This window comes from Carassius gibelio, chromosome A25 (assembly GCF_023724105.1).
Source record: "Carassius gibelio isolate Cgi1373 ecotype wild population from Czech Republic chromosome A25, carGib1.2-hapl.c, whole genome shotgun sequence".
Taxonomy (NCBI): Eukaryota; Metazoa; Chordata; class Actinopteri; order Cypriniformes; family Cyprinidae; genus Carassius; species Carassius gibelio.
In genome coordinates, this window is record NC_068395.1 from 3,454,742 (window position 1) to 3,468,579 (window position 13,838).

The 13,838-nt window shown below is 36.2% G+C and overlaps 1 protein-coding gene across 19 annotated transcripts; it reads right to left on the reverse strand.

The window, feature by feature from the left end:
* Positions 1–6,558: 6,558 nt before the first annotated feature.
* Positions 6,559–10,035, reverse strand: LOC127947032 (structural maintenance of chromosomes protein 5). Of its 19 annotated transcripts, XR_008151211.1 has the most exons (11): positions 9,758–10,035; positions 9,377–9,491; positions 9,199–9,281; positions 8,990–9,106; positions 8,825–8,861; positions 8,657–8,736; positions 7,970–8,569; positions 7,806–7,859; positions 7,499–7,563; positions 7,366–7,432; positions 6,559–7,133 (listed from the first exon to the last, which is right to left on the reverse strand). XR_008151211.1 is itself a non-coding variant. In XM_052543931.1 (10 exons), exons 6-10 carry the CDS (start codon positions 7,989–7,991, stop codon positions 6,849–6,851), a joined length of 489 nt encoding a protein of 162 aa, XP_052399891.1. In that variant the 5' UTR covers positions 7,992–8,021; positions 8,504–8,569; positions 8,657–9,106; positions 9,199–9,281; positions 9,377–9,491; positions 9,758–10,016; the 3' UTR covers positions 6,559–6,848. The 19 variants fall into 19 exon arrangements, 6 of the variants coding, with proteins under 6 accessions (XP_052399891.1, XP_052399893.1, XP_052399889.1 ...); XR_008151212.1 differs by lacking the exon at positions 8,825–8,861; XR_008151210.1 differs by having other exon boundaries at positions 8,825–9,106.
* Between the last annotated feature and the right edge of the window lie 3,803 nt (positions 10,036–13,838).

Below are 13,838 nucleotides of genomic sequence, written 5' to 3' on the forward strand. Positions count from 1 at the left end.
AAATCACGATAATCCACAAGTAATACAAATGACTCCTGTCTGTCTATCAATTAACATCTTGAGAAGTCAAAAGCTGCGTGTTTGTAAGAAGCAAATCCATGATTTTGACGTTTTTAACATTGAACCAATGCTTCCAGCTAATACGAGTTCTCTCTCTATAGTATTGCTTTCTCCAAATGAAAAAGCCCTCTCCTGAATTAAGAGAGAAATATGCACAGATCAAGCACCATTTACAGGTGAAAACAGTCTAAATGGTCTTAAAAAAATATGTGGGTGGATTTTGATGTGAGAGAACAACAGGCAATGGACTTTTTCACTAGAGGAAGTGTTATTATTTAAGAAACGATTATTTGAATTTAAAACTCTAATGATGGATTTATTTAAAAAATTTTTACAGACATACAGATTTTCACTTCACAAGATATTTATTGACGGACTGGAGTCATGTGGATTATTGTGATGTTATTATCAGCTGTTTGGACTCTCATTCTGACGGCACCCATTCACTGCAGAATATCCACTTGATGAGCAAGTGATGCAATGCTGCATTTCTCCAAATCTGATGAAGAAACAGACTCATCTACATCTTGGATGGCCTGAGGGCGAGTATATTCTCAGCCAATTTTACTATTATGTTAAACTATTTCTTTAAAGGACTGTGAACTGTTAGCTTCTTCAGACTGCTCTTGGATCAGCACTGCTGAGTTCATCAGAATCAACTATTTGTATTAGTTTGCATGTAGTTGTATCAGGATCATCTGATGGTATCAGGGTCGTGTGCTTGTATTTTGATCGTTTAGCTGGATTGGGTGGCTTTTCTTCCTGGCACTCTTAAACAGCAGTGAGGACGTCCAGCTGTTCTCCGGGCAGTAGAGAAATGAGCCCCCTGACGTCTGATTAAGTATTTCATAAATGTTGCATGGAGAGCTGATGGGTGTAATTGGCCACACCATCCATCCTGCTGTCAGCACTAACTACCTCCTGGGGCACCAGCACAGCTCACTTCCATAGCGCTGAGACGTTTAGCTCTTGTCGTTTTTTGTTTGTTTAGCTCTTATTGGTTTGACTGGTGTTTTTTCTGTATTGTTTTTGACAAAAAAAAAAAAAAAACTTATCTGGAACAATCTGTTTGATGCTTCACATTAGTTTTTTCCCACTTATTAGTATATATGTGTATATATATATATATATATATATATATATATCAGTGTCTTAGTGTCATGTGGGACCATGACTGTATTTTGGGTTCTCCTGGAAATGTGCTGTGTGAGAAATACTGTGAGCTTCAGCTGGACCCAAACTAGAACAATCTAGTCATCTTAACACCAGGAAGAAAAATCTTTATTTTGAGCAATGGTTTCCCGTGGGAGATTCTTTTGAGTCTTTGGAATAACGGTTTTGAATTTATGAGTAAAATATGATCTGTGGTTACCATTGTTCGAAGAGACTGTCACATTTTGTTTTACAACATAAATGACACACTTTTCTGCTTCTCTAAAAACCCATATCTCAGACATGCTCATTCTCTAGGGTTTTGTTTTAACTGCGAACTGAACCACTGACATCACAGCACACGGCATGCTGGGAACTTATTCAGTCCTGGAGAGCTCAGCCAGCATTTTCTGCTGTTATTAAGGGAAAAACAATGGAATTTGCTTAGGCTTTATCCCTTTTAATCAGCTAAATATTACCTACCACAGAGAAATAATAGATTCTTTATCTAATAGAACCATAGCTTTAGAGGAAAATTGGAGCAGATGAAACTGGGGTAGCGGTGGATATCAAGGTACACTCATGCACTTTAAACCCTCTATACAAGGCGTCTGTCTTTAATCAGTTCTGGTGTTCACACTAACATCAGCCTGATTCACACATTTAGAAAAAAAATCCATTCACAGTCAGAATCTGTGAAACAAGAAGGATGATGAGAGAGTCTTTGAGTCTTTAATAGAATCTAAAAGTGTCTGTAGTGTTTGTGTTTGTGTGTGTATGTGTGTGTGTGCCATAAACAGTAATAATGTAGTTATACATTTTAGCTACATATAGTTTTGGTGTAATTTATCAGTTCTCCTGCATAGTGAGGTCACATGATTGATTCTAACCAATAAACCACTTTACAAAATGTACAGTTCATTAGCATTAGTTTATGCATTATGCATCATAAACATTAAAGATACATTTTTATAGCATTTATTAAATTTGGTTAATGTTAATTTATAAATAAAAACAGTAAGTTTTTTAAATTATTTAAAATGTAAATTATTTTTAAATTAAATGTAAACATGTAAAAATAAACAGAATTATTTTAACATGTTATGTATTATATGTTTATTTATTTATTTATTTTATATAGAGTTAATTTATTTTTATATGCTGGTTCATTAATAGTATTTTGTTTGTTTCTAACAAAAAGTTAAACAAGAAGTGCCTTTTGAACATTGTGATATTTATTTATTTATTTTTTATACATATTTCATATTTCACCAGCTCACAGTTCAAATAAACCCCTCACACACTGAATCTGGCCCAGGTTGACCAGGGGAAAGGAGAAAAGGTCTCTTCTTTCATTCTGTAAGACAGCGAGAGAAAAATGAAGGTACTATAAAAAAGGACTTTGAAGTTAAACACATTTATGGTGTTGAATACATCTGAAGGATTGGACGCAACACTATTTGGACTCTTATGGATTTCCAAGAGCGCAGAAAGGAAAGGTTTTACCATTTGAAACTAAACCCTCTCCTACACCAGTTCAATGTGCAGAAACAACTTTAACAGCTGGAAGGCACAGACACTCTTCACAGAGGGAATTGAGTCACAAACCTGGTGTCATTTCTGTCTTATTGTAAGGTATATATATACCTCCACCATCAGGGAGCACCATGGCCATGAAAGGGGTGTACATGGTCTGCAAACATCTTTAGGTGATATGTGTCAAAGTAACATCCACATGAATGCCAGGACAGAAGATTTCCCAGCACAACATTGCCCTGCATGTACATAACACTGCCATCCCTTCCCTGCCTTCTTTCCATAGTGCATCCAGCTGCCATTTCTCATTTCACATTGCTGTCCAACTGATCTAAAAGTAAAAATGATTTATTTGACCAGTAATCATTTTCCAGTACTCATGTCCTAATTCTGTGTCAGTCATGTGCTCATTGTTCTGTAGGTGCTTTCAGCTGTGGACAGGGTGCTGAAAGTTGCCCAACTGGTCCCAACATAACAGCACTGACTCAACCAGTGGTGTGAGTTTGGGACAAGACTACGCGTTTGTTCAAGCAATTCCAGATGGAGGAGGGATTGTGGGAAACAGTATTTGATATTACACACTTCACCTTGGAAGAACAGGAAGAGATTGAGAAGTGGTCATATAAAACTGCATAATGACATTTTGGTGCAATAAAGCTTCAGGGCAACATGACTGTAGAAGTATAGGATGCAGCAACTCATTATTTCTTCTCACTGTTTGAGGCATGGTGCATTATCCTGCTTAAAGAACCTATGACCATCAGGGAACATCCTTGCCATGAAGCGCTGTACATGGTCAGCAACAATCTTTAGGTGGGACGTACCAAAGTAACATCCACATGAATGCCGGTACCCAAGGTTCCCTAGCAGAGCAAGATACTATCTCCACTAGCCTGCCTTCTTCCCATACAGCTGACTTCTCTTCTCCAGGTAAATGTCACACATGCACCTGGCCATCCACCGGATCTAAAAGAAAGCATGATTCATCAGACCAAATAACTTCCATTGCTCCATGGTCCTTTTCTGATGCTCACATTTTTATTGTAGACACTTTTGGCAGTGGACAGTGGTCATCATGGGCATTGAAAGTTGCTTGACTAGACCAGACATAACAGCATTGACTCAGTCTCTTACCCAAGTGAACAACACCCACACCTGGCCATGATCTAAAAGAAAATGTGATTCTTCCAAGTATCCTCCTTCATTGCTCCATGGTCCATATTGGATGCTTGCATGCGCATCGTAAGCCCTTCTGGCAGTGGACAGGGGTCATTATGGGGGTCCAAAATTTGCCCGACTTGGTCAAACATAACAGCATTGACTCAACCAGTGGCGTGTGTTTGGGACGAGACTATCCGTCTGTTCAAACAATTCCAGATGGAAGGAAATGTGAGGAATAATATTTACACACTTCACCTTGGAAAAACAGAAAGAGATTGAAAAGTTGTCAAGTTAAACAGCTTTACATTATTTGGTGCAAGAAACCTTCAGGGCAAAAAAAATACTATAGAAAAGTAGGCTGCAGCATCTCTCTCTCTCTTTCACAGTCAATGTTTTTTTTCTGCGGTTTGGGACACTGGCCTCATCCGACAGATGGAGATGTCAGTCAGACTGCGTTGCTTTGTTATGCAGATCTGAGGGGAAGAGCGTTTGGGCCACGGATGTCAAAAACGGTTTATTTTTCCTGAATATGTGACCTGATGCTCAACTCCCCTCATGCTTTTTCTCTCCTTCTGCACGGTGGAAACGCCAGAGATTATTTAAGACCGTTAAATGCAAACTGCCATTGTGAAAAGACTCCGATGACCCTGGATTGCTCGAGTGCAACCAAAGGAACTGCCGAGCTGGTGGGGTGAACCTCTGAACGCAGATTATACCCGCTCTACACTCATGCTAATGCGTCTCCAACTGAGATCAGGGTTCATGCGCAGCATTAGGATGCTACTGCTGTGTAATATTTCATTGGAATGATGGGCGCCAGATATAAGCATCATGTTTATAGTCTGATGCTTTTAAGGGCTTAGATCTGTTTTAGGAGATTTGAATGTTCTACCGGCATAAAGGACAAGGTTAGGAATCCTTTTACCTGATTGCACTTCAGTGATTCAGAGCAAAATATCTAAAGGTGTCACTTAAATGAGGAACTACTTCTTGTTGAGGAAAGGAGATCTGTTAAAATGGTGAAAGAAATCCACAGATTTGCATCGAAGGAGTTACCAGAGCTGTATTTTATACCTGGGCCTCTAGGCATTTATTTATTTAAAGAACTAACTTAAGGAGCATAAACTATTTAGTAAATTTTTTGTTTGTTTGTTGCCTATTTAAATGAGTAAGCAATGTCCCAGTCCTTGTTTTTTTGTTTTTTGTTTTTTTTACCCAAAAGGTCCTGTTAAATTAAAAGCTGCGGTAGGTAACTTTTGACGCTCTAGCGGTTAATAAACAGAACTGCTTGCGCCTTGCGGAAGAACATCGTAGCCGGAACTACTTCTCTCTGTTTATGTCTATGAAGAATCACTAAGGTACTGGGTTACTCCGCCGCGGTACCCCCGAAGCAATCTAAAATAGTCCGAATATAAACACTTATTATAGGTGCACCCTAGTGATTCAGGACAAGCTAAAAACACGGTTTGGAAAATGGATTCATGGTGTACTCGCTTATTATGTTCATTTTTCTACATTTTGAACACAAACAAAGTTACGAACCACAGCTCTGATTGGTTGTTTCTTAACAGGAGTGATGTATTTTCCGCAAATGGCAATAGGACACTGGGAGGAGCCAGAGGAGCTTGATTTTTTCACAGATCATCATGTCTCATATTCTACTGTCAGGACATAATGACAGGTTTAATAAATATGTAAAAAATATGTTTTTACAAAAGTTACCTACTGTAGCTTTAAGTGGGCATTCAGTTTTGCATATGTTAACATGCAAATATTTCATTGTTATAGTAAATATGTATGCTATATGATATATGAATATTTTATTGTATTTTAGTTCATAAATATTTAAATTAAAACATTAAAAATACTGCATGTAAATATTTTAATTTAATATAATAAAATGAAAAAATATATATTTAGTTTTTTTTTTAAGTTAAATTGATTGAAACTAAACTTTTTGTGCCCTGTTAGTAATAGTAATCTTGAAATAGATGATGTACAGTACTAGCCACGTGATCTTTAACACATCTAATGATCACATTTCACCCACATCACCTTTGACTATAGAGAGAGAGAGGGCTAGAGGGGCTCCATCATTTAAAGGCCATGGCTCCAGAGGAGCGTGCAGGCAGGTGGCCCCATGTGCTCACTGTCTAATGTGTGAATTGGATTCTGACACTTGTGTGGACAGCAGGCTACAGCCTCTTTATCAGCGTTCAATTTGTCCCGGGTCTGTACACAGAGAGGGTCAGTGTCTGGGATTTCTCTACTGTCATCCATTCTGTCCCTGATTCTCTGCAGCCTTCACAAGCTGAGGAGTTTCACCGCTTTTACTTTTCACACGTTATCGCGCATCAGTCAGACTTCCTCTTCCTGTTTTGAGATAGGTCTGACTGCAGAACCGCAGAACCATTACGTCACAACAGTCTGAGGACGACAGCGCCAGCCCGACTGTCTGAGGGCGGAAGTGGGCGGGGCAAGGAATTACGCTACTTCCGTGTTTTGGAACTTTTAAAGTTTAAAACAATGTTATTATTAAGACTTTGTTTTAAACGATTTATTTGAAAATGTATATTTAAGACTGATTAACAATATTATACATTAGACAAAGCATAAAATTAAAAATAAATAATCCAATGAAAACAGAGCTTGAGAGTTTGAACATTTTATTCAGTTGAAAATAACTTTAAATACTCAAACAACATAGACCACCATACACAATAATATAATGGACTGAAAACAAAAAAAACATTAATTTAAATAAAATGAGTTTTAAATAAAATCACACACTAGCTGTTTTCTAATTAAATAAAATTACAAAATCAAACTAGATAAATAAATTATATAAAACAAATTAAACCAAAGAAAATAAATCTTATAAAAGTTATACAGGCACAAATTTTACATCAATAATTCTCAAGAGAAAAATAAATAACAAATTAAAACTCCATAAACATGGAGTTTATTCTGAGGTGCCTTTCGTCGTGACATTCGAAAAGAAAAACTTCCATGTCCTGTTGAAACTGGAACTGAAACATGAAAGGCTTTTTGGCCAGTTCCAGATCATCTTTTCTTTCCGCCCGATCAAGTTTAAGAAGGGCCTCTTCCTGGTCTTCCTTCTTTAGGTCCAGATATGACGGCTCTTGCACAGAACCTCTGAAGGAGTGGCAGTTGTCCCGCAGCCATCCAACTGCGGTCCTGAGGTCTTTGACCATCTGTGGTTCCTTCATGAGAGAAGAGTTCAAAAAAATAATGAAATAATTAATTCATTTAAAAGAATTATTCTCACAAGAGAAGAGATGCACCACATTTGGCTGCTAGCTCATTTCCATCTGTTGTCCCTGGGGAGATTGGAAGTGTCCTCAACAATACATTGTGGTTTAATCAGGATGCATGTAAAGTAATGTTTTGAAATTATGCTCTTTCATGTGCCCGTTTGAGACAATAAAAACATACCATGTCGCCGGTTTCGGTGTCTTCTTGTGCTTTAGGTGGCTCCTGCACATCAACGGCAGCATGTTTCCTGTAACAAATACATTTTTAAGTAAATTTATAGACAGAGAAAAACTTGAGAAAGCAGGAGAGTTACCTTTCAATGGCAAAATTCTCCATGAGAATAAGGCACCACCATTTTCGAATAAGAGGAAAATCCGACTTGCATAAGGGGAGAAAGTGTTAACAGGTCAATTTAATGGATTATATAATCTAGTTAAAATATATATTTTTAACAAAGACTTATAGCTGTAAAATCAAAGGGTGCCTCAAAGACCATGTGCAGAGCATACTGAAATTCCCCCCCAAAAAGGAATTCAGTCAAGTTCAGGCAACCATATAACGGTTTCATTCTTATGATTTATCTAACTTTTTTTTTTTTTACTTTCCCTTTTTTCCCTCACCATCAGCATGAAGATCCCACAGTCCACAGAGCCAGTCAGCTGTTGTGGAACATTCTAAAACAATGCAATTATCATTAAGTTATCCCTGTAAAGGATGTGACAAACATATAAAAACACAATCTATATAAGTAGCTTATGTTTTTTGAAAGCCTAATAAAACTAACCTTGTTCTTGATCAGCTTCCATGGTCCTGGAGCGATTCTGTTTGTCAATTTACTGCAACAAAATCAAACAGAAATATTTTAATATATTATAACCAGAAAAATTGGACAAAAAAAGCAAAGTATATTTACTCAAAAGCAAAAAAAATAAAAATTACCCCTGACTGAATTGCAAAAACAACATTTAAAATTTAGAATATAAAAACATGCAGCATGCAGATCATCATGCAAATGAACATCATGCACAGAATAATCAGCAGTGAACATCAATGAAGAGCAAACTTTCGAACAACGAACTTTGAACAGCAAACCTTGAACTGCGAACTCTGAACATAATATTTATATATGTAATGCAACCTGAAGACAGTCACATATTTTACATCACCAATCCCGTAGGGGTGAGTTGAATCAAAAAAATACATAGCCTTGTTTTTAGGCTTCAGAACCTGTGAAATACAGTTGTTAGTATATTGAATCCTAATATCACCATATAATCTTAAAGAGTTAGTTCACCCAAAAATGAAGGGAACAACATACACATAGCATTCAGTGTCCTGGCATCCAAGCAGGGAGCAGAATGTAATCCTTGGATCCTATGTTATCCTTGGGTGAACATAAGATCCATTCATTTGTTGTAACTGAATTTATAACTGTTCCAGTTTTAGATAAAATACAAATTGATGGACTTACTGGAAACGATAAAAATGGGTCCAATTCAAGTGGTGGTAGCCAGGTAACTACAAGGAATTTGCTGCAAACACATCTGTTGCCTAAGCATAACATTCATTTGCACATCCATTACAAAACACAATTACGTCTCCAGGTGATCATGAGTTATACAGTTGTAGGCAAAAATACCTTTTCCTTAGCCACCATGACGATCACATCAAGACAGCTGTTTGCAATCGGTTTTTAAATATATTATATATTAGTTATATAATAACATTAGTTAATTACTAACAAAAAATATATTAGCTGTATGGTAAATTTTTCTATTTTAAAAATCATTATTTGTCCACTTACTGTTGCCTCAAGCGCTGCATTGAGGCCCAAGGTCAAGAAATCTTTCTGCTGCAGTTTAATGCTTCCAACTTGAGCAATTGTCTCATCTCTGTCATTTTTACTCAAAATCTGGTTAAGCTTTTACCACAGATTAAGATAAAGAGACCAGAATTACATTCAGTAAACATAAAATGTGTTAATAAAAGTGTGATAAAAACAAACAATTTTACCAATGATGACTGCCAATCACTTGGCTGGAAATCCCAACAACTTCTACTGGCAGACAACTGTTTAATGTCACAAACCATTCCTGCTGCAGTGAAGACATAAATTATACACAGAATAAAATACACCACACAGTTTCTAAAGTATGTTACCACCATTTAACCCATGAATGAAAACACTCACCACCTGTTGTAACCATTGAAGCAGCCGGGGTACTGTCCTCCATCACAACATCAGTTCCACCTGCTTGCTCATGGTAGAAACAAGGCTCTGACCCTCTCTGAATAGATATGTGCTTCTATCGGTTAAATAAAATACAATTAATGCAATTCTCATGGTCAGAAAATTTAACAAATGCTGTAAAATACAATGCCAACAACAAATTAAATAACAAACCATGAATATGTAACCCAACAAAATGATACTGTGATATTGCTAAATATTAGCCTAACTTACAAAATACTTCCTTTAAAAAAATATATATATATCAGTACAGAGCTGTCTTGTATAAGCGTAACGTTATAATGTTAAGTTGCATCTATCAAATATATAACTTCTTTTTACTTCTTTCTCTTCTTCTTTTCCTTGTTCTACAGTGTGCTCCGCCATAGTTAAACATTTTATTGTCTATCTATTACTGTCTAAAAACCTTTTAATGTTTATCTTTTACTGTCTAAAAACCTTTTACTGTCTAGTCTAAACAAACACGTCTAAACATGAACTTCCGGCATCGGACTGCTACCCCGCCCACTTCCGCTCTCAAACAGTCGGTCTGGCGCTGTCGTCCTCAGACTGTTATGACGTAATGGTTCTGCGGTTCTGCAGTTGGTTATTATTGCCTGTTTTTGGTGTGATCTGGGAGAAGTCAGAATAGACATACAGTACTGTGTGAGCAAAATCAACTCTTGCTTTTCTGTTGAAGAAGAAGAGAAAATAACTGGCTGTGGCTCACTTGTTCAAACCGTGACCCAAATTTAAACAAGAACGCTGACCCAGATTCGACAACCTCTGTTTGGATGGAAAGAGTGAATCAGGTTGGGAATACTGAGTCAGGATTGGGTGAGATTATTAGTCACAAAGGTACAGTCTAGTTTCTCTGATCTCCCAGAACTATGAGATTGAGCGGCTACTTGATTTTAGATAATTATGAATTTTTTAGTGCCATCACACCCCATTCTTTGAGAACAATTATTAGAGCCAGTAATTAGGAAACAATCACATCAACATCAATCATGTTGCGTTAACAATTGTTTTTTTTTTTTACAATAGCCATAATTAACTAACAAATCAAACTAATCATAACCTAAATATGATCTGTGTCTAAAAATAAAAAGTTCCACCTTTTTCCTTTTTATTTATTTATATACAGTAAAATTATTTTACAAATGCCCAACTAAACGTTTTCAGCTAAAACTAATTTTCTGCTATTTGTCTGTTATTATTTTTTTCCCCTTTTTCCATATGGTTGCTCAACAAATATGTGATGTATTTGTTCTTATGATTGACTCATTCACTATTCATTAAAACTCTTGCCATCTGTCCTAGTTTCCCTTGCTGTTTTGAAAACTAGTGATGTCTGATTTGTGAATGAGTCTTTTGAGTTGGATCTTTTCAATGAAAAACTGGTCTAAATGATTCACTTGAATCTGACTCTTCTGCTTCTCTAGTCCAAGTTACTGAATCAGTGATCCAGTGATGCTGAGCTTTGAATCCAAATATATATATTTATATATATATATATATATATATATATATATATATATATATATATATATATATATATTTTTTTTTTTTTTTTTTAATAAGGTTTAGAAAACTGTTGAGGTCTGATTTGTGAATGAATCTTTTGAGTTGGATCTTTCCAATGAATCAGTTCACAAAACTGATCTAAATGATTCACTTGAATCTGACTCTTCTGCTTTAGTCTAACTTACTGAATCAGTGATCCAATGATGATGATCTTTAAAACCAGAAAATATTTTGTTTATATACTTTGTTTATATGTTTAGAAAACTAGCCTGCATCCCAAACTATCCATCCTAAATTCTATGTGATATTAGTAATTTTCAATACTATTTAGGGCAGATAGGGTGGATAGTATGCACACTGAGACACAGGGCTAGTGATGTCTGATTTGTGAATGAATCTTCTGAGTTGGATCTTTTCAATGAATCAGTTCACAAAGCTGGTCTGAATGATTTAGTTGAATTGGACTCCTCTGGTTCTCTAGCTCAACTCAACTCTCCGATCGCAGAGGGTTAACGAGTCACTATCTGTGAAAGGCAGATTCATTTTGGTTGTTTTCCGCATATTATTTCAAAGACTTGTAAAATAGCACATTAATCTACTGTTATGTTACTTCTGTGATGCTTTTTTTTTTAGTTTGGAGATTTACTTTTTTACTTTTTTTTGACAAATAACAAATTCTGAATATATACAGTAACATAATAATTTACACCCAAAAACTCACTGATTCAAGGGATTCTGAATATCTACCAGCAGCTGAACAGTTGTAAGAAGACAACATAACTATGTTTTTCTTTTTCTTCTCATTTGCAAAAGCAGCTCAGGGCTAAAGTTTCGCCCCCTCTGTGATCCAGAGACTCTCTCGAGTGTGTTCCTGACGTCTCTCTGCTAATGAAACCACAAAACACCTCTCAGCATAAAAGCACAGACTTTGCTAGCAGCCTCTGAAAAGGTCTCTGTTTGAGATTCAACATGCTTAAGCAGGGGTGAATTTTTCAAGAGGGGAAACCGTTTTTAATCTCGCTATTGAAGCGAGCCAAGTCCGTGTTCTTTTCCGTTCCGCTGTTTTTGCTCTCAAATACAGTCCGGGCCACATCTGGATGCTGCCTCTGATCTTTGGTGTTTAACAAGCTGGACATTTTTCTGTTGCAGTAGACTATTTGGAAAAGTGAAAGGAAGGAACGTTCCAGTTTTTGGTGTGATGCTGCAGAAATAGACAAAAGAGAAGTGAGATCTAAATCTGTGTGCTGTCAAAGTATGTACGGCGTTTTTTGTTAAGTCCTCCCTGTTGGCCTTGTGATGTGACTGTGTGGCACTGTTATTAATTTGCGGCTTATAAATTAATCTACAAACTTTAGAAATCTCAACAGAAGCCATAGATCATTGGATAATTATTTTTATTTTTTTTTATCTTAATTATTTATAATAATATTATGTATATACACTTCAATTCAATTTCTTTAATTTAAAAGAGACCGTAAAGATTACTATATATATATATATATATATATATATATATATATATATATATATATATATATATATATATATATATATATATATTTTTTTTTTTTTTTTTTTAATATTATAGTTTTTCAAATTAATATTATTAATAATTACACTTTATTCAATGGGTTTGCTTTAAATTTATTAAAAGTGAAACTAAAGGCATTTATAATATTACAAAATATTTAGATTTTAAAGAAATGTAGATTACAAAAGTAATCTAAATGTAAAAAAAAGAGGAAATGAATATGCGCTATGCAGTATAACTGATATTAACTGGCTAATGATATTATATTGATATATTTTTCATCCCTAGTTCTGCTTGCTTCATAGTACTCTTTCGACATACTGCTTTTGGCATATTAAATCTTATTTTTAAACATTAAACACATGCTCTCGGTTGGTTGCTTTAAAACACATTTTCCAGTCAAACAGTCTAAATGAGTGGTTCAGAATTAGCTGCAGTGTTTTTTGTCCTGGTACTCCATGTCTGGAAACACCAGACCAGACTGACATTGACTCATTTGCGAAAAAGTCTCTGAAGCTGAAGGAAATGGCAGATGAGGGTTCAGGTCAGATTTCCAAATCAGGAGTATGACAAACTGCAGTGCACCGTTGAAATAATTAAGTTTGATATTCCTTATAGCTGTTTGAGTCATGTATCACTTTCATAAGAGCACAGAGTGGGATATCTGTAAAAGCAGATATCTGCCGGCCAAAGACAAAGCAGAACGAATGAAGAAAGCAATGTTCGCGTTTAGCTTCAGAACAGAGGAGACTTGAAGCTATCTCTAAACCACAGACCCACTGAGTCACTTGTAGAGACTACTGAGCCTCTCTCTGAAGTAATGAAAGAGGTAATTGAATATTTAAGCACTTAATTAAATGTACTTTTTTCATCAGAGTGGGAACAAGTGCAGTGGCACTTACTGTCTAAGTAGCTCTTAAAATAAAGTTCCTGCAGGTCTGAAGGCGAAGCGAAGCCTCTCTGATCAGTGGAAATGATACGGAGAGATCTGAGTGCGGAGCTATCAGGGATACACTTTTGCGGTCACTGAATCACAGAGCTGGAATTTTCTCATCTTCATTTCCGAGGACTATTCACATGACGTTCACGTGGCAGCAGGGAAAGATCGCAATTGAGTCTAAGAGGCTGTTTGCACAACAGGAGGCGAGGTGCGATCGATTCGGGGATAATCAAGACGCAGCAGTCACTTTCACCAAACTTAACCCGAGTTCTCTTTTCCCGAGTTGGTAAAAAATTGTCCTTGCTGTTGATGTCACGGGCTGCTGCGCTCCAATTACTTCTCCAGGTATCATTTTACCAGGCATTATGGGTATTATCCTATATTGTGATGATGTTACATTTTAGCCCAGGTAATGTGTAGTCGCA

Bases quoted from the DNA above. Each gene is read 5' to 3' on its own strand.
- LOC127947032 (XM_052543929.1), bottom strand. From the start codon at position 9,009: ATGCAGCGCTTGAGGCAACA. The intron at 7,433-7,498 runs GTAACTCTCCTG...TATTTGTTACAG, and splicing joins GAGAATTTTGCCATTGAAAG to GAAACATGCTGCCGTTGATG. The intron at 7,134-7,365 runs GTATGTTTTTAT...TCTCTCATGAAG, and splicing joins ACACCGAAACCGGCGACATG to GAACCACAGATGGTCAAAGA.